Raw genomic sequence first — 20865 nt, forward strand, 5'->3', positions numbered from 1 at the left:
ATATTTGATATTTCCTGTTTTAACTGGAATTGTGAGTCTTTGTTCCATATTCCTGTTGAGTGGTAATAAAACAGACTTATTCCAATTAATGGAATAGTCTGATATGGAGGAGAATTCATTTATGATCATTGCTGTTTCATTTACAGAATGTAAATTCCTTAAAAACAGTAATATGTCATCCGCATAAAGACTAATTTTATGATGGCTGTGTTTGGTTTTTATTCCTATAATGCTCTCATTCTGTCTTATTGCTGCAGCTAAAGGCTCAATGAATATAGCAAAAAGAGAAGGAGAGAGTGGGCAGCCCTGTCTGGTTCCTCTTCCAAGAAAAAACCTGTTTGAAGTCTGTTTATTAGTTCTAACTGATGCATTGGGGTTGTGATATAATATTTTGATCCAATTGATGAATGTTTCTCCAAAACCAAACTTATGGAGGGCAGCAATAAGGAACTTCCAATTAACTCTGTCAAAGGCTTTTTCAGCATCCAGCGATAGTACCGTCATTTCCTGGTTTTTAATGGTGGCAAAGTCTATTATATTAACTAGTCTACGGACATTATCATCCGAGTGTCTGCCTTTGATGAATCCAGTCTGGTCGAAGTGAATTATGTGAGGAGTGATTTTTTCTATTCTCTGTGCTAGTGCTTTGCAGATAATTTTTACATCTGCATTGATTAGAGAAATAGGGCGATAGCTTAAAGGACTAGTGGGATCTTTGTCTGGTTTTAGAAGAAGAATTATGTTGGCTGAGTTCATGTTAGGTGGCATTGATTGGCTCTCATTAATAGATGTGACAGTTTTATAAAATGTTGGTGCCAGTTGTTCCCAGAATTCTTTATAAAACTCAGCAGGAAAGCCGTCAGGCCCTGGTGCTTTACCATTGGGCATAAGTAACAGAGCTTCATGAAGTTCAGACGGCGAGAGCGGAGAATCTAAGTTTGTGATTTGATCCTCATTTAGCCTGGGTAGGTTTACATTATTAAGAAATTAGTCAATACTTTGCTCTGACGGATTGATCTGCGGTGTGTACAGGTTTTTCTAAAAGTTTTCAAATGCTTTATTAATCTTGACCGGGTCATGAGGGACATTTCCTGTTTGGTCCATAATAGAGGTGATTGATGATTTTTCTCTGTTAATTTTAAGCTGATTAGCCAGAAATTTGCCAGATTTATTAGAGTTTTCAAATCTTTCAAGTCGTAGCCTTTGTATTTGAAATTGTGTTTGTTTATTAATGATGTCATTTAACTGGAGCTTTAAATTTTTCAGATCTCCCAGAATGTGTTCCTGTGCAGAAGCAGCATAAGCAGTCTCCAGGGTTTTGATTTTATTTTCTAATTCTAATAAATCTGCTTTCTCTTTGCGTTTTTTGTGCGTTGAATAAGAAATGATTTTCCCTCTCATGACTGCCTTTGCTGTTTCCCAAAGAACGCACGGTGGGATGTCTGGAGTATTGTTGAAGTCTAAGAAGGTTGCCCACTCTTTTTTAAAGAATTCAAGAAATTCCTGGTCCTTTAACAGAGACGTATTAAACCTCCAGGTTGTACCAGAGGGTGTGGATTTTTCCCTAGAAATGTTTACAGAGACTGGTGCATGATCACTGATAATAATTGGATGGATATTGGAGCTTTGAATATTTTTTAAAAGAGAGTTACTGATTAATAAATAGTCTAAACGGGAGTGTGAATAGTGAACTGGAGAAAAAAAGGTGAACCCTTTAGTGCTTGGGTGACATGAGCGCCACGCGTCGCAGAGACCCAGATCATTCATGTACTGCTTTAGAATACTTGCAGATCGCCATGTACGCTGGTTTGCTGCTGTGCTGAGTCTGTCAAGTTCAGGGTCTAAAACAAGGTTGAAGTCTCCTCCTATAATGATTGTGGAGTCAGAGTGAACTGAGAGTGAGGTGAAGAATCTGTGAAAGAAGGAAGAGTCGTCAACATTAGGACCATAAATACTCACTATACAAAAGTCCTTATTCTGAATGGATATATTAATGATTACAAATCTGCCTTCTGGGTCAGTAACTGTATCCTTATGAGTAAAATTAAGATTTTTATTAATTAAAACAGCAACTCCTCGTTGTTTGGAGTTGTAACTGGCAGAGTATATAACTGGAAATTGTAAGCAGCACATAAGGTGATTCAAAGAATTCGATAAATGGGTCTCCTGCAGTAGAGCTATATCTGCTTTTAGACCATCCAGGTGATTTAACACTTTCAGTCTCTTTGGCTCAGAGCCAAGTCCACGCACATTCCAGCTAACGATGTTAAGACTGTTCATAACTGCTCTGACTGAAAAGGTGTAAAGCTAAGTAGTGCTTGTGTACCAGTCCGTGTGCGCGTGCCCGCATTGAGAAGCGCTGTGCGCGTGAACGTTTTCTGGCTATGTGAGCTGCGTGTCGCGTGCGTCCTATGAGAGCCTGTGTGAGGTGATTGCAGTATGTCGGCGTGTGTGTGCGGGATCGCATGTGCACGCCCCTGTGTGCGCTTGTGTGTGCGCGCGCCCGTTCCGTGCATAAATAAATACTTACCGAGGATGAGTCTTATATATATCTTATTCTAACCCCAAAGCTATATGAACCTTTGACTCCCTGGAATTTTTTAAATGTACAGAATAACAACTTGCTGCTTATACTGCTCTTGTTTCTACCTGTGTACTTTAAAATTGACTTGTTTTTACTATGATCCTCTTCAATAAAGATTTTTGAAAAAAAGAAAAAAAAAGAAAAAAGAATGCAGCTATTCTGATGATAAGACTCTTTTTTTGAAGGATAGCAGTCAAATTTCTCGAGCATTAAATGTAATAATTCCAGAGCCTTGAATTTTTTTGTATACAATGGATGTTATGTGTATGCTCCTCTGGCATTTTTGGATTTTATTTTGTAAAACTGTGTTGTGTACTGTATGTACTTCCATTTTGTGGAATAAAGCTGTAAAAGAAATACAGCTATTTACTTTTTTCTATCGGTGTATTGCAAAGTAGACACATTTTCATTTTGTGACTTTTTTTCAATAAAGATTATTTGTAAAAAAAAAAAAAAAAAACACGAAAAAACAGGGAGAAAAAAACGAACGCCCTCGAATTGGAAACACCCAATGAGAAGCGAGGACGTAAATATTGTGCGACGAGCTTCACTTGCCGTAAATAACACTACCGAGCTCCGCTGTGTTTGGGGCAAGTTGGACGACAGAAAACAGTGTTAAACATGGTAGTTTGTAATTTTTTCCTTCAGGGCAGGTGTCGATACGGGGAAAAATGCTGGAATGAGCATCCGAGGGGTGGAGGTCGAGGAGGTGGCGGTCAGCAGCAGCCTAGAGGAGAACATGGAGGTACCACCACAAGTAGCCGTTTCCTGATTACTGATTGTGATTCTGTCTGCTTTTTCTTATTTTTCACTTTGAAATGCAAGTCTGTAATACAACTTAAACAAGTCACCGTTATTCGTTTTTTGTAATGAATTTGAATCACTTTTAATTAATAAAAAACACATAACCGTAACGTCCCTTCAGTCCAAACTGTGTTACTGTTTGTTTACTTGTTGTTATTTAAAAGAAACTACTTTCCTTACAACGATTAATGTAAGACTAAAATAATGAAAAAGTAAAATAGAATGACTACTGGTCCAACGATCGTCTAAATGGCTTAATATTCAACCCAAAGGGAGGTTTTGGTGTAAAAGGAGGGCAGACTATCAACCAGGAACATTCTGCTGCGTTTTTCACACTAAGACCACCAAGAACCCCGTCCTGTTCAAAAACCGCAGGACCTGGACGGCTCAAACCAGGATTAAATGATGCATTAGATAGTAAACGATGCATTAAACACAGTTTCTGATAGGTGAAAATGAGGTAGAGGGGGAGATACGAATGGCAGAGGAAGAGATAAACGTTAAGATGTCAGCGCCAAAAAGAGACGGGTGGACAGAGTTTTTCATTGGTGAAATGGTAAAATGATAGAAATCCATCAACTTGCGTTCGGCTAAATGTTGTGCTCCTAACATTGTTGCCGGGTTCTCATCTGTTCCTTTCAGGGTTTGGAAACAGAGTTTGGGTCAATCCCTCCCAACAAAAAGGAGGTTACATCCAACCTTCCTATTTCTCCTCCCACGGGAGAAACGACTGGGGTGGAGGAGGAGGTGGCGGCGGCGGCAGCGGTGGAGGAGGTGGAGGGAGACGAGACCATGTGAAAAGCTCCGAATTCTCCTTCTCCACTCAGAACCGATTTGCATCGCTGGATACCTCTAAAAGCTTCGTTGACAGGGGAGGAAGAGGAGGAACAGCTGCAGAGGAGGATGACAGTAAAAAACTGTGCGTTGCCTCTTTATTTATTTGCGCCACAATGCCTGACTTTCCCTCGTATGTCTTAACGGGTCTCATGGTCAAACAGGGAGATGATCCAGATGGACATGGATGTCTGGGAGAGTTCGGGGCAGTGGGGCTTCTCCTGTTATTCCATCGCCAAAGTATCTTTATCAGGTCTCTTCCACGATAACGTTGAAATATTGATCGTGTTCGGAGGACCTGGCGAGCATGGAGAATCTAAATCTTTTCTATTTGTTCTCCTCAGGCTTCACGGATCTCTCTCCTGAGGAGCTCAGGCTGGAGTACTACTCCAAAAGAGCATCAGGGGACCTGCAGACTTATGTGAGCATCTGTTATTCTGTCTGTGAATGCCCGCTTAGTTATTTTTTATTTTTGAAGTGTCACAAAGATTTGTCAGGATAAACACAACAACAGTGTTTAATTTTTGTGTGTTTAGATAAACGGTGTCAATCAGTTGCTGAGTCAGCGGAAAAACAGAATCCAGGAGCTGAAGAGCATGAATCCCAGCACGCGAGCTGCACTGGTGAGACACATCTTTACCGTTTTCAGCCGTGGTCTCAAATAAAGCGTTCCCTTTGTTAATAGCAGGACTTGAAAAGAACCTGCGACAAGATTGTAAATGATTTAAGGCTGCAAATCTCCTCACTGCCCACTTTTCTACACTTTTCTCAGACAAAAAAAGGAACATTTTCGCACTATTAAACGCTGAAAGTTCAACCCTTCATAGAAAAAAATAAGTCCAGTATTATAGAAGGAAACCAAAGATGTGATCGCGTTTAAAGATTTATGCAGGTTTGACTAAAAGAATACAGACATGGACGACCAAACCAACAGCCAATCAGGGCGCAGCACACTGTAAAGAGGGGAAAATTGCAATGAAAAGGAACATTACGAGGGAACACTGTACAACAGAAAAGCTAAGAATGTTTGTTTTTGTGGGCTTCTGTCCTTTAGTCTTCTTTCCCTTTGAAGTGATGGCACATGGACAGGAAATAAAACCATTATTTATTTCATCTCTCTGTTTGACCAGCTCATCAAAATTGCACATTTATCCGTTTAGTTTCTACTTTTCCCAAATATTAGGTTGTCTGTCATTTGTATTCTTACTCATATTTTCTTTGAGTTGGAGCACATTTCTTCCTGTGGGATGATTTAAGGTCCATTTTCTGCCACAGATTCTCGTTGGGAGGGAAAGGAACACTAGAATGTTTCTGGAAAACAGCAATAATCCACCAAACACACATTTTTCTACATTTTGTTGTGACGTTGGAACTCGCTGACAGGTTTTGCTTTTGCAGCTTGCAGAGTTGAACGGCGCGGGACCTCAGGGGTCTGCAGGAGGCTTCGGGGCCCCCGCTGAGTTTGGATCTTCTACGCCCGGCTTTGGAGGCAAAGGTTCTGTTTGTGTTGAACACATTTAAAGTTGATGTCATTTTGACCTCAAAAATTTTTGTTATTGACTACAAAGAGGAACTAACTGAGGTGTATGTATGACATGCAGCATACATTTGTGCAAATTATTAGTGATGCTGTTAATTTAGGGGGAGGATGAATGAAAAGTGACCCATGGTCCTGTCATAACCGTATCAGTGATTAAAAATGCTCACTTTTCTGTTTCTATCTGTCATTTGACTTGCAGGTTTCGGTTCACCTGCTCCTGCCCAGACCGGCAGCTTTGGCATTCCTGAAAAGCGCCCAGAATTTGGGTTGATATCGGCGGCGGCCACCCCGGCAGGGTTCGGCAGCCCCTTCGGATCTCCATCACAGCCTCCTTCTGGCTTTGGCGCTCCTGCCGGACCTTCAGCTTCGAACTTCTCCTTCGCTCCACCCTCTGACAAACCAGCAGGAGCTCCAGGATTCGGATCCGCCTCTGCGTTGGGCTTATTTCCAGCCGGATTTGGCGGGATGGATGGCGCCGGAGCCACCGCCACCACTGCAGCTGGTGGAAGTAGCGCGTTTCCACAAACGAGCGGAGGATTTGGGGCGGCTTCAGCCGCTGCAGGAGCTGGAGCTCAGTCGGACAGCCTGTTTTCATCTGAGAGCCAGCTGACTCAGGAGGAGCTGGAGCAGTTCAAAGCTAAGAGATTCACTCTTGGTCAGATTCCTCTCAAGCCCCCCCCAGCAAACCTGTTAGTGCTATGATGGGTGGAAGGAAGTCAATAAAATGTTTGAAAAGGAACTTTACAGGAAAAGAAGGATGTGGAGAGGCTTTTATTTTTTAATGAAAACTTCCTTTTGTTCTGGACAGTTTTCCTGAAATCCTCAATTTTTATTTTGGTTTTATGTATTATTATTATTTTCTTTTTACCAATTATGAGCATCATAGTGTTTTTTTTTTAAATCAAGTTCCAGTCCCCCTACTTACTGATATACAGTTACAATCTTAGAAGTCTCTTAAAAAAAATTTTTCTTTGTAAAAAAACACAATCCATCCATAAGTTGTGTTTTTGTTAGTGGATTATTATTTGTGCTTTAAAAAACCACCTTTTTAAGAGAAGATTGTCATTGGACATATCGGTCAGTAGGGGGAGTGGGACTTGATTTATGTTTAAAACCTATTTTCTCAAAATATAAGAAAATCAAGAGTTTTTTACACAAGCACAGAAACTAAGACTAAGTGAGACGTTCAGGGTAAGTTTCTTTGTTGGGCTCAGTGACAGCTGGGGTTTGGGTGAATTCATCTGGAGCTGAATGCTCGTCCGGGTCCAAACATTGTAGGTCGCAGGACATCAGCTTTGATCTACAGCGTGCTATTTATCCAGGAACCTCCCACCAGCCCGTGCTGGAAGACATAATTCATCTGCAGTGTTTTATGGAAGTGACGTCTGTGAAAGCTCAATTTTTTTATATTTTCACTACATTTAAGTCCATAAAAAAAATCTCTTTTTCTGCATTTCAGATGTTTGTGTTTCTTGGAGTCCAGTTGGATGTATATTTTATAGAGGACAGATGTTTTGAATATACAATTCTGTCATTTGAAATCAGCATTGTAGCTTTCGGTGCTGCAGTTTTACAGACTGAGCTGATTCAGCCCTCTGGATCACATGGAGGCCGTTTGTGTGTAGGGACCCTGTATTTGGAAACCTGTGTCTTAATGCTCTGTTTGCACTAGAAGCTGGAGCTTATGGCGGCGGCGGCGCTCTCCTGTGGCTTTCCTTTTCTTCAGGATGGTTCTGAATCTGGACTTATGCGATCAAAGCTTGCTGCACTCCAGCCTCCTTTCTCCACAGAACAAGGGTTGGTAATTGGAAGAATGAATCCTGAGGAAGAATTGATTATGTCCTGTAGCAGAAGTCAGCCTGTAGGGAAAGCGTGGATCGATCCACACGGTGTGATTCATGCCGTATGAGTGGCCGGCTTTGTAAGGGGCTCGGCTGCACATGTATGTGTTTCAGCTGCAAACATGTTTTATCAGGCGACGCTCTTGATCTGTTTCTGGGTTCAGAGTGCTGTGGTAATTTAGAGCAGTCCAACTCCGATCATCCTTTTTCAAAGGGATCCCAGTGGATTTATTTGAATGATTAGACTGTTTTTAGTCAAAATAAAAAAACCTGCATTGTTTTCTAGGACATAGTTTCTGTAGAGCGGCAGGAGTTCATGAGAAATTCCCCTCTTTTTCCCCAACAGTTGGGGTGTGGAGCAACCCCACCCTCCCTTCCCCTCCCTATGGCTGAGAGCTCTCTGTTTACACTCTCTCCTGCTAGCTTACAGCCCCTCGCATACCCAAACCTAATATTAGCGATACAAAAAAAAAAATATGGCAGCGATTTGAATAAATAAATCCTCAGAAATTTAATTTTGAGCTTAATTTTCTTTATGTCCTCCATAATCAGAAAAAATGCCACAAGAATGCGTAAAAAATAACACTATTTTCATCAGAGTGGGTGTTTAACGATTCAAAAAATCCCTTTAGAGTGGTGAAGTAAAACTGACGTGAAAGCATGTGAGCATTAATGCATAGCCAGGGATTGATTTCAAAAATATGCTCAATGATTTTAGAAAAATGATGACAGGTTTCCAAATTTCAGATCCCTTAAAAAACCTAAATCAAAATGTAAAAAGAGGGTTAAATAATCAAAAGTAATTATGAATTTGTCAATTCATCTAATCACTTTTCCTAAAAAAAATGCTCATTAAATGTTTATGAAATAATCAAAGTGAGACTCTCGTTCATAATCCATACATATCATATTTGTCATAGATCTAAACATTAGCTTTTTGCCCTCTTGGTAGAGCGTCTACCCTAAAACTGAAAGGTGGTGGGTTCAATTCCACAGTTGATTTCATCCCTTCCTTCTCGGCTGTCAGTTTGAAATGGGGGTTAAACCACTGCTGGGACTTAAACTTTAACATGGCTGGGATTCATTTATTTATTTATTTATTATGAAAGCATCGATGGGCATGGTAGAGCTTTGTGTTCTCAGTTCTCTTGTTGCACATGTGTGCATCCCTCAGCAAAAAGTAGTATACTACATATTTATGTAGTCTGTACTAAAAGTGAGGCAGAACAAATTTACTTTTGATATACCATCTGTATATTAGGAACCTAAAATGCTCCAATTTAATCTGAAGATTTATTTAGTCTTTTTCTAAGGGATCTCTTCCTCGCGCACAGTGACCTGCTCTATTTAAAGTCTGCTCTTCGACTCACACCGAGCCAAATCTTGCCGGTGTTTGTGTGTTGTGCCGGCTGTGGTCTTTCCCCCTGACTGCTCTTCCTCCAGACCAGACTGTGTTCAATTAATCATCTCTCCCAGTCAGCATGTCTGCTTCCAATCAGCAGCCAAGCCTTTGCTCGTCTGATCCTTGGAGCAGCTAGTTTCATTGTCGCTTCAGGTCAGTTTAAACCTGATAGTAACCAAATCTGTCTGTGAACGTTTTCCAGACATGGACGCAAAGATCCCTGCTTTGCAGCTTTCACAAAAACCTCACACCTCTTTCACTGCTGGAAAAATGTCCAGTATTGTCATTGATTCTGCATAATTTAAGCAAAATTCAAGTCTAATAAATATAAAAAACTGCAGGCCTTGGCTGACGGGAAATGTTTGTTCCCTGTTGAGAGACCGGTACAAGGCATTTCAATCTGGAGATGCAGCCACAACAACCGCTCTCTACCAGAGAAACTGAACAACTTCTACGCCCAGTTTGAAGTACACAACTCCATCCAGGCACAGATGCTCCCGTTATCTTCCAGCGACACAGCATTGCAGTTGTCAACCGCTGAGGTGAGGAAGGCCTTCTCCACCGTCAATCCACCCAGAGCGACCCGCCTGAACAACATCCCTGGACGGGTTCTGAAGGACTGCGCCGAGCAATTGAAAGATGTCTTCACCGACATCTTTAACACCTCACTCAGGCAGGCATTTGAACCCACCTTAAAACTGCTGTTATTACTCTAGTCCCAAAGAAGTCAAATCCAGCCTGCCCAAACGACATTCGCCCTGTGACCCTCTCACCATTGGGGCAGAATGTCTGGAGCACTTGGTCCTAAATCACTTCAAGAGCAATCTTCCAATAAATATGGACCCTTTACAATATGCATATGAAGCAAATCGATCCACGGAAAATGCCATCTTCACCTCTCTCCCCCGTACACTGTCACACGTGGAGAGGAAAAACACCTACACTAGAGTCCTCTTCATCGACTTCAGCTCGGCCTTTAACACCATCATTCCACAGCAGCTGGTGGAGAAGCTGGGGCTACTAGGTGTGGACACGGCAAACTGCAGTAGGACGCTCAGCTCTATGAGGGACAGGTTGCAGACAGTCAACATCGAGGCCCATCTCAGTGAGCACGGGCACACCACAGGGGTGCGTCCTGAGCCCACTGCTGTTCAGTCTGCTCACGCATGACTGTGCAGCTCGATACAGCACCAACCCCATTGTTAAGTTTACACATCAACAGTATTGGTGTCATGAGCGACAATGATAAATCTGCTTACAGAATGGAGGTGGAGCAGCTAGCAGTGTGGTGTAAATCCCATAACCTCCAGATCAAAGTTGGACAAAATGAAAGAAATGGTGATCAACTTTAGGGCATCTGGCAATCACCCCCACTCACATCTGACCATAAACGGTGCTGTTGTGCAGAAGGTCGACAGCGTCAAGTTCCTAGTTGCGCATCTCACCAACGACCTGTCCTCATCCACCAACTCCACAATGGTCATCAGGAAAGCACAAAAGTGGCTCCATCCCCTCCTGAGACTCCGAAAGGCAGGAATTCCAACACCTCACCTCATCACCTTCTACAAGGGCACCATTGAGAACATTCTGACACAGAGCTTTACATCCTGGTTTGGCAGCTGCAAGGTTTAAGCTCAGTAGGATTGTCAGGACTGCAAGCAGGATTGTTGGTGCACCTCTCCCGATCTGAGAGGAGCTGCATGAGCAGCGCAGCCTCCATCATCAGGGACCCCCAGCACCCCTCTCATGGACTGTTCTCCCTCATGCCATCTGGGAGGAGGTTCAGGAGTATGAGCTGCAGATCCAGCAGGATGCTAAAAAGCTTCTTCCCACAAGCTGTGAGGCTGTTGAATGGACTGTCCTCCAAAAAGACCCAATGGATTGACTCAACCCCCACACCACCTAAAGACATATGCATACAGACTCTAACAACCAACCACCCCTCGTAAAAAGACTGCTGCTAAATGCACAGTCAGTTTAAAAACAGGAGACTGTTTACTTAACACTGAATGCTGGTCTCTATTTTATTTTATTGCTATTTTTATTTGAGTTGATTATTTTATTGCTTGCTTTCTTTGCACTGTCATACCAGTGAGAAACAACATCATCTCACCTGTGTATTTCTCTGCAGATACTATGTGTGAAATGACAATAAACAAATCTTGAATCTTGAAAATGTTGCAGATTCATTTGGGCTGCAATGTTAGGTTGACCTCCTTTAAGAGCCTAAAACAAATGTGTTGTTTCTCATTGGTTTTCTTCTTCAGTAAAGTCTCTATTGGATTAGCAATCCGTGCTCTTGTGTCCTTGATTTCCCAGTTCCTCATTCCTTCATAACAGCGACAGGGGGGGTAGGGAGGCACTTTCTAAAATTAGATTTTCAAAGAAAATTTCAAAGAAATGTGAGGATTTTGATTTTTGTCAGAATGTAAAAGTGAATTTAGATGTCAAATTTGAACGTTTTCTCATTACTCAAGAACGGAGCCAGGGACATGACTCTCAAAATAATAAGTGTTCCCACAAATTCATAGTTTTTGGCCATGAATGAGTATTGTGTCTGTACAATTTACAATTTTGTGCTAGTTCATTAGGAGCTTTAATTCCCAATACTAATTTTTTCCCACAAAATACAAATTTGTGTCCACAAAATACTAGTTTGTTTGCACAAAATGCAAATAAAATTTTGTGGCCACAAAATTCTACATTTTGCCGAGAACATGAAAATTGATTCAACAAATTACCAACTTTTGCTTCAAAATGCTAAACCAAAATGCAAATAAAATGTCAATTTATGGCCATAAAATAGTAAATTGTGGCCACGAAATGCTATTTGCCCACAAAATGCTAATATGTGCCCTTAAATAGCGAATTGGTGTCAACAATTTGCTTATTTATGCTTAATAAATATTAATTTGTCCCCACAAAATACATATTTCTTTCCAAAAAAATGTTAAAGAACAATTTTGTAATGTTCTGGCCAGGCCTTCTTTCTCACATACAGTTTTTAACAGCGCAGAATTGGATGAATACTTTTAAATTCCAGTTAAGTATGTTTTTCTTGAGAAGGTTTTGACCATCTCCCGCCGATGTTTCTTTGTCTTTTATTGAAGTCACTTCCCAATGTGGCCACACGTGGTCGCTGTTTGACGGGTCTGCTTGTGTTCCTCCCTTCTTGTCTGTCTCCCTCCTCCCGGTCTCCGTCTCCTCCCGCTCCTCCCTCCTCAGCAGCGCACCTCGGATGCAGAGTGTCCGGCAGCAGAGCAGCTCTGAGCGGACACATCTCCAGCAAAGCCGCCGCCGCCGCAGAACCCAAACCCAAACGATGCGATTCTTACAGAAACCTCAGAGACAAACCTTCATCTGACAACTTCCGCCCCTCTCCCTGCACCTTTCCTGAGCCGCTCCTCGCTGTCAAGTGGTGAGTGCATGGATTGCTTTTCATTTGGAAACAGTGAGGCTGGCTTTCAGCTCGAGACTGATGCAAGAATTGAAGAAATTCATGCATGAATGGATGAAAAATTATGCATTTAAATCTTACTGAATAAGGGTGTAGGGTCAGTCTGGGGGCTTGACCAAATTTTGTCTTTGCTGAAACCTGTGGGCCAAAAATGTGCACTCATGGGGTCATGGTTAGTTTCCAATTTAAGCCCTTTACTTAAACTATTAGTATAGTGTCTGCAGAGGATTATGCATTGAACCTGCAGGCCTGCGAGCATCATTTAAAACAAACTTGAAATAAGTCAGATATTCCTCATATTTGAAAAAATGTTATTTGAATGAGCACAAAAATCATCCAGTAAGGTAAGAAAATGGTCTTACTTAGAATTCTCATTTTAACAAAAACATTCTTTTCATTAAAACATGTTGTCATACTAAAACTAAGATTATTTTGCTATTGAAATACTTTAATAAGATTATATTTCTTGCAAGACAGAGCATAAAAGGGTATTTTCAGTTTCTTAAGAATACGTTTTTGCAGTGTAGTCATGTTTGCATTTATTTATTATAGTTGTTTTCTGTAAATTTTTGGAATAAACTTCACAAAAAGCTAACAATATTTGATGCTACTGCAGTTTATTTATATTGGTCTGGCTGCAGGAGGGAATGAAAGGTTGCCTACTCATGTGGTTCAGGCCTGGCCAAGTTCACACTGAGGTGTGACACTCCATCAGATGGCTGCCCCCTTTCAAAGGCAGCCACCTGTGGAGACCAAGGGATGCACGTGACGGCTCTCCTGAGCTGCATGTGACTCTTTGGCTGTGAGAAGGTGAAGCCGTTGGGTTTTTCGGACACTTTTTGGTGTTTTGTGGTAAGCTCTGCACTTTTCATAGAGATAATTGGCCCATTTATTCGTGTATCCCCTTAGCTACAGACACTCAGTGCATGTGGTGTGCGTTCATTAAGCATTAAGCCCATGGTGTTTACACTGGACAAGCAGGGAGGGACTTCTTCTTCTTTTTCTTTTTCTTTTTCTACTGCCTGTCACCTAGAGTTGGAAGAGGCTCAGGGCAAAATGTTGAAGTGGTGGAAATCTTGTTCTAGGCTTTTCCTTTCACAGCTCTGTTCTAATATATGAAAGACTTGGTGTCATATCATTTATTTCTTTTCCTACATGATACATTTTCAGATGGGCGGCACTTCCGTAAATGAAAATGGACGCCATCAGCGTGTGTACCCTACTGTTTACAGTTTACATAGTTCATTTTCAACCAGCGTTCAATGGATGCTTGTTTTGTACGAAAAGTGCGACAACTTGTTTACGTTTATGCGCGTTTCCATAGACTTTTCATTGAAAGTGGCCACTTGAATGTGCTGTAGCTTAAAAATGTTTGCCTTACTCCTAGCTAAGTAGCTTGCAAAAGAATGTGTAGAAGTCAGAACTAGTCAGCCTCCATTTTTCTGCAACATCAATTATCTTTACTAAAAAAATAACAAAGTGCAGCTCCTTCCATTCTGCAGACACAACTTCTTCATGTTTGGATGTGAGGATTCCTGCAGCGCTTAGGCTGGGAGGACCAGCCCTAAGCTCTGGTGAATTGCTCGGTTCGGAGCTGCGTCACGTCACGTCAGCTGATCTCCAAAGGGCAGCCTGACTGTTGTGCAATGTATCATCTTCCATCAAAGAGCCTCTGTTTGCCAGCACACACACATGTTCCAATATTTGCTGTAAAGGGCAGCATTCAGCTGATGAAAGGACCGATGCTTCTCATGACAGCTCAGATCTGATTCCGCCCACTTCGGGGCACCTTAGAAATGGGAGACAGACTTTGAGCTGACTCCTATTTTAGCTGTGAGCAGGCTTCAGCGTTTTTTCTCTTTTGAAAGTCAAAGCCGCTGTCCAGCAACAACGATTGCTCCTAAGATTAATCGAACGACTGGACCTAAACACTTTAAACACTTCCATGTGTAGGACCATTTAATTTCTGCAAGATTATTGATGTTCTTATAACTCATGGCGTGGATATTTGATAGAGGTGGTTCTCAGTGCACTCTGTTAGATGATCCTGTTGAATGCGTTTTCTCCAGGGGATGCAGCATCCGTTTGACCATCTGATCTAGTAAATGTGACCTCCAGAATGTGGACGAGTCCAACTGACTTTATCTGTATTTCAATCAGGAGGGATCTCAGAAGGCAAATAAAGATTTTTTTTTGGTTACAGGAATATATGTGCATGAAATAAGTCCACAGTCTTTGGCGGATAGGTTGTGGGCCGACAACGTCTTGCGTGCTTGGGATGAAGTCGGACCATAGATGAATAAACCCCAGAGCCTAGATGGTGGTTTGGGGCGTGACCATTCCAAAGCATCGCTGCAGGTGGAGAACGGGGTGGAGGATGGGCATCAAACCTTCTAGACTGCAGAGAGAGACAGCCGTTTATGTTAATTCTTTAACACCGGAGCTCTAGCTCCAGTGATGACATTCTTTCGACTACTTCAACTCTACAACCGTTTAAGCAGTTAGTCATAAGCCGCGGATACATGGGAAAAATATCTTGATCGGATCAACGGTCGGATTAAAATTCAACCGTGCACATGGGCCCAGAAAAACTTTTTCCGATTAGAACGAACGTTCACATGGTCACACTTTCGGTCGGAATAAATCATTTGGGCATGCGCAGTAGTGTTGAAAATACTGGAAAAAGGAAATGAGTCCCACAGTAAAAATACCTTTGCTGTCATATACATTTATGCAGCAGCTCGGTAATATACGAGAAGATCTTCCAAACGTGTTTTTATTAATGTTATGAATATTATGAAGCGCCTGTTCGCTCATCATTTTATTTTTAATCCGTGTGGTCAGTGCTTTTTTGTGGAAGAACGGAGCTGGTAGAAGCCGGTGTTAGGAGGCTAACACGCGCTAACAACATTAGCCTTTGATGAACATAAACTCATGCTGCAATCTGCATCTTGGCTGCACCTAAATATGTGGGAATAACATCAGTTTTTATTTTGTCGGAACACGACTGGAAACACAAATCCACGTGATTGTTTGAACAGTTTCTAAGGACTGAGCGACATTCTGCTTTGAAAAGTTTGCACACCGCCCCAAAGCCGCTGTGTATGCTGGAAGTCCGAGCTCAGACACACAGTTCTCCTGGCAGCAGCTAATCGAGAGCGGCGGGACAATCGCAGTCACACAGACAAACAACAAAACGCACAAGTAACAAAGCGTCCTCCCTCCCCTCAAACACAAAGTTATTAATCCAGCTGCTCTGCTCGGAGACACAGTACGTTCAGTCCACCGGCACACGAGCCAGGACCACGCAGGGTTCAGACGTCACGGGTCACGAAGCGCTCCTCCCCAGCACCTCTCTCGTGAGGGGTGTAAGAGAGGGGAGAGGTGGAGAGCCAGCGGGGTGAGAGCGGAGCGGCGCTTCTCACCGGGCCTCCGCAGAGTGGCCGGTCGGTCCTGTTCGAGCTCCAAAGCTTTCTCTGGAGCGAAACACCGTCTATGCATGACGTTAAATCAGAGCAGTAGTGACACACAATCGGAATGAACTGTTTACATGCACCACGATTGGATCAACAATCGGCATAACCCACCTATCTCGATCGGAAAGAAATTTTGATCCAAACGAGTCTGATCGGGGCAGACTATTCCGAACGGGGCATTTACATGACGCATTTTTCTTGCAATCAGGCGTTCATTCCGATTACTTTTGCCCATGTAAACGCAGCTACAGACAATAGCGACCTTGTTCCGGTATGCAACAGTAGACATTAGCAATGTGTTGCATATCGGCACAAAAAAGCCAATATGAAAAGTTGCTTTTCATTTAGTGTCAGTATCAGCTGTTTCATGTAGAGAATAATAATATTAACACTAGTTTCCTTTGCCATCTTAACCCAAACTAACAAAGAAAAAAAAAGTTTGAATGTTTTTTTTAAGTTTGTTAGTTGAATTTTTTAATCCTTCTATTCACCTGAAGGCTAATATCTAAGATGTCACTATCTACAAGGTGGGATTCAACTAAAGTCAGGCACTTAAATCCAGAGTACTATGGCAAGAAAACCTGTGTTTTATCCATTTGTACAGGTTTAGTTTTAGTATAGTATTAGTGGTTTTCGGAATTGACTGTATCAAAGAACTGGACCAAGTGAGTGATGTCACCTCATAGAAAATGGCTTACCTAAAGTCCATTCAGTTGACATTTTTTTGCACATTATGGACGCCGTCACATTGGAGCCAGACGTCATCAGTAAGCAGTGATTGGTCCAAGTCCATGTGAGTCATCATTTCTATGGCAACCACTCAATCAGGAGTGAGCTTCTTGGAAGCTCACACCCCTACCACTCGAAGGCGGGTTGGGAAGAATCTGTTAATCAAACATTTTGAACAGTCAACGTGAGACCACATGCTCTTATTGAGGCATCTGATTGGTCAGTTTATTACCTGAATAACTTGCTCTTCAGAAAAAAATACAATGATTAAAAAAATAGGATTATCAAGAAAATGTTTCAAAAGGTATCAGATCAACAATGGTTATTCTGATAAATAGAAATACTTAGTTCTAGCTGTTAAATTCTCTATAGAAGTCTTTGGGATTTTGGCTTCTTGGAGCCAGCCCTTGGCATTCCTGTTTGGAACACCAAGAGGGAGTGATCACTCCATCCAGTTTCAGTCATAACACTTTCTAAAATAAATAAAAATACAAATAAAAATCTGCTTTTAATGTTCTCAAAACAATACACTTTTTCCTTTTTTGGCTTGAAAATACATTTGCAGCACTCTTAATTGACATATTGGTGTTTTTGTTGTTGTTGTAGTATACCATTAGGATTTTGTCTCTTCAAGCTGTGAACTGAAAATGCGATAGTGCTGACTGTTAAGAAGAGATCCCTCCAATTAGCATAACAAGCAGGGGGAACACAGTGTCCAAAAGGGAGCACCAGGAAATCAATACAAAAATCTCAGGACTCCTTAAAACACAGATTACAGAAACATTCCTGTTGAATCTTTCTGTCAGCATCCACAAAAATACAAAAATAGAGAAATCTAGGTGTTGTCTGCTGCTTTACACAGCCCCTATACAACAGTGAGTCTCAGCTTTACAAAAGATGTATTCTGTGTGTGACCCCCTCAGGGCATGTGCCCAGGTTCAACTGAGGGAAATAAGGGGGATTGAGATTGTTAGACAGAGATGTTCTTGACCACATTACTCACCAGAGAAAGCAGGCCATGAGTCAGGAAGGCTCCCAATCTAATCCATCACGCCCCTCTTAACCCACTTTCCTCCCAGACGAACAGTTCTGAGTCTTCTTTCTCTGTTTTTGTTAACACTCCATCCTTTACTGCCAAACAAGTGAGTTTGCAATCCTTCCTTTAATCATGAGGAAGAGGAGTACAGTTTTTGTCATTCAGCACCAAAGGCCGGAACACACAAAACTGATCAATCACAAACCAACACTAGACAAGCTGAGCATCAGCCAAAGCGGGTGATTGTGAGCCCTGATGCACCTGAAGAAGATTTCTGTGCACTGCGTTTGTGTCACGGTGAATTTGAAAGGAGGGTTCCAGAAAACATGGTGTGACAGATTGAGTTTGTGTCTGCTATCGCTGAGTGATGCTGTGACTCAGTTCATTAAAGACGGCATTGGATCAAATTTGCGTGGATCAATCGTTCATGCTTCCTATGCACTTCTCTCCCTGTTAGGGATTTTTCTTTGAGCGCACATGGCATGAGATCGCTGTGAAGCTGGGTGCCAGATTTTCCGCATTACAGGACGCTCCATCAATGAATGGTCTATTTTCCAACTCATGTCATGTATGAGACACAGCAAACTATTGTGCGCATTATATGATACAAAAGAGTTGGCGGTAATAAGTCATACTTTATTAACTATGTTCACAGTAACTCTAGAACTTGATTGTAACACGCAACACGTTAGCCGGTAGAGTTTTCACAATATCCGTACTTCCCAACCTTGTTTGTAACACGTAAAAAAAAAAAAAGACTGGCACTGCTACATGTTAGCCACGTTAGTCTTGTTAGCGTATTCAAAATACATGCAACTCCTAAATTTGCAATATGTTAAAAAACAGATTGATCCTTTTAAACAAACATTACTGTGACTGTGCTAACTCCCAAAAAGGTCTGACACTGCTACATGTTAGCTGCGTTGGCGTATTTACAGTAACACCCAACTTTGTTTGTACATCATAAGAAATCAGATAGACATTTAGGCGTAACGTCGTTCTTTAAAAAAATGCAAGGCTTTTAAGTACACCTCATAGTACGCTAAATACAGTATTTTGTGAATTACTGATAGTCTTGTGGCTGAACTTGGTCATTTGGGTCCTGACGCTTTGTACTTCTTTGTGTGTGATTCTGACTAAATCAAATCTAGGAGTAAGGTCATGTTTGTTTCAGGTACACCAGCAAAGATGTTGATGTTGACACCGTTCTGGTTTGGAGTTTGGGCTTTTTGTCTCGTTCTGGCTCATACACTCAGAACAGCATATGTGTTTTTTGCAGTCGTCAGGGTGACTCTGTGTGTGGTTTTGTTCTTGATCCATTTGGCTTCTAATTAGCCCAAAACCTGGCACTCTTACTGTGTGTAACTGTAAAGCTTGCCTTCTGGTTTCTCTCTTTCAGTGACTCCCTTCCTTTTAGAGACATACATTAGTCACTCACACATCACCAAGCCAAGCACAGTGGTAGTCTTAAGAGGAAGTACACCTCAACGCCAAATCCTGATTGTTCATCAATTTCTTTTACTTCTTGACAATTTTTAAACTCTTTCACTGTTGTATTTTGTTAGTTTATACTAGGAATGTAAAAAGTAGCAGATACTTATCAAAAATTGATCTAGTAGTACTGGGAGCAACAGCCGTATCAGTTGAAAACTATACAAACAAGATTGTGTTGATAAAAACGGTATACAGTCGATTGGGAAGTAAATAATCAATTTCTGACTTTGTCAGTTTCTCTTCCTGTTGTGTCTCTACAACAAAAGACGTCCCATCACAATGACAATTGTTTATACCTAGTTTATACTTTTAGAAAGGGGCATATCTTTATTCCAAGAGGCACAGATTGTAGCAGCTTTGTTCTGGTTTCATTCTTATCCACAAAACTCATTGTGAGGCACTTGACTTCTCACTGAAAACCGCTTTTGTTTGATCAGGAAAAACAGGCAAATCATAGCAATAGAAAGAAAGTTGGGGTTTTATTCATAAAGTCATTAATACTTACCATAAAAGTAGGGTTGTGAATCTTTTCCTCTCACCTTGATTGAATAAAGATCTTGATACATTGTCCACAAATTGATAAATAAGAGATTCCACTAACTTTGTGGCGATTTAAAGAGAAACTTCACTGGCACAAAACGTGTAAAGGACATAACATTTTCAAACATCAAAACTTGTCATTTTAGTTCTTTTAGACTGTTTTGTTCTTTGTAGTTTAACACAATTGCTGTGAAAAGGGTTATCTTACACATCCCTCACCTTCAGTTAACTGGAATTGACCTGACTTGTTAGAAGCAAGCCTATAATTGGATGTCTTTTTGTTTGCATCACATGTACATAAAAAGGCAAAGACAGGAAGTTTGACATAAACCGATTATTTACTTCCTCATCAATTTCACAACTTTTTACCAACATGATCGTGTTCATATCTGTGGGTTTTTAACTGCTGTTACTCGCAGAACGAGATCAAAGTTTTGATACATATCTGCATCTTTTACATCCCTATTTTAAAGCTATCTGAAATCACTTCTTTGCCTAACAACATGCAAGAAAAGACTTTGAGTGAGAAGATTTTCAGGGATAGCTTGGATAATTCCATGGCATTTAGTGAATAAAGAGGGATTCAGGCACTACGGTTTGCTTCATTCAGTAGTGTGAAATCCGAAAAAATGAAGATGTGATTATTGTTTTTTTTGGAGTTTTTCCTTACCGCGAAGGGGGGTCTAAGGGCAGGCATGCCAGTATAGCTTAGTCAGTTTGTTAGTTCAATTTAGTATTTTCCTATTCAACTCTTTGTATTCATGATCCTTTTGAGTTCATGTTTTACTTCGAAGCCCATCGAGACGACTGTTGTTGTGATTTTGGGCTATACAAATAAAATTGAATTGAATTGAATTGAATTGAATTTCCATACAACCCACCTACTGAGCTGAATCCATCGGACTGCTCTGATGAAAATCACTTAAAGCTTTACACAATTCTCGTTTCAAATATGCACCATGAAAAATCACTGCTTTGCTTTTTTTACGCAGTAAACACAAAATGATATTGTGCACATGGAGACAAATATTCAGGATGCTGTGAAATATTACAGTGATTTTTAGAAACTTTATACTATATAGTCCAGAATGTGGTTTAAAGACTAGCTTTGGATTACACTGTGCTCTC

The 20865-nt window shown here is 41.2% G+C and overlaps 2 protein-coding genes across 2 annotated transcripts in view; both read left to right on the forward strand.

The window, feature by feature from the left end:
- Positions 1-3099: 3099 nt before the first annotated feature.
- On the forward strand, positions 3100-8078 carry nupl2 (nucleoporin like 2). Its single transcript, XM_004073866.4, has 7 exons — positions 3100-3329; positions 4031-4307; positions 4387-4475; positions 4567-4643; positions 4759-4845; positions 5621-5717; positions 5962-8078. Exons 1-7 carry the CDS (start codon positions 3206-3208, stop codon positions 6462-6464), a joined length of 1254 nt encoding a protein of 417 aa, XP_004073914.1. The 5' UTR covers positions 3100-3205; the 3' UTR covers positions 6465-8078.
- A 4112-nt stretch (positions 8079-12190) lies between these two features.
- Positions 12191-20865, forward strand: part of LOC101174515 (regulating synaptic membrane exocytosis protein 3) — a 41107-nt gene continuing 32432 nt past the window's right edge. Inside the window, exon 1 of the mRNA XM_004074021.4 lies at positions 12191-12423. The gene's annotated coding sequence lies outside the window, so the exon portion shown is untranslated. The remainder of the gene's footprint in view (positions 12424-20865) is intronic.

This window comes from Oryzias latipes, chromosome 11 (genome assembly GCF_002234675.1).
Source record: "Oryzias latipes chromosome 11, ASM223467v1".
Classification (NCBI taxonomy): domain Eukaryota; kingdom Metazoa; phylum Chordata; class Actinopteri; order Beloniformes; family Adrianichthyidae; genus Oryzias; species Oryzias latipes.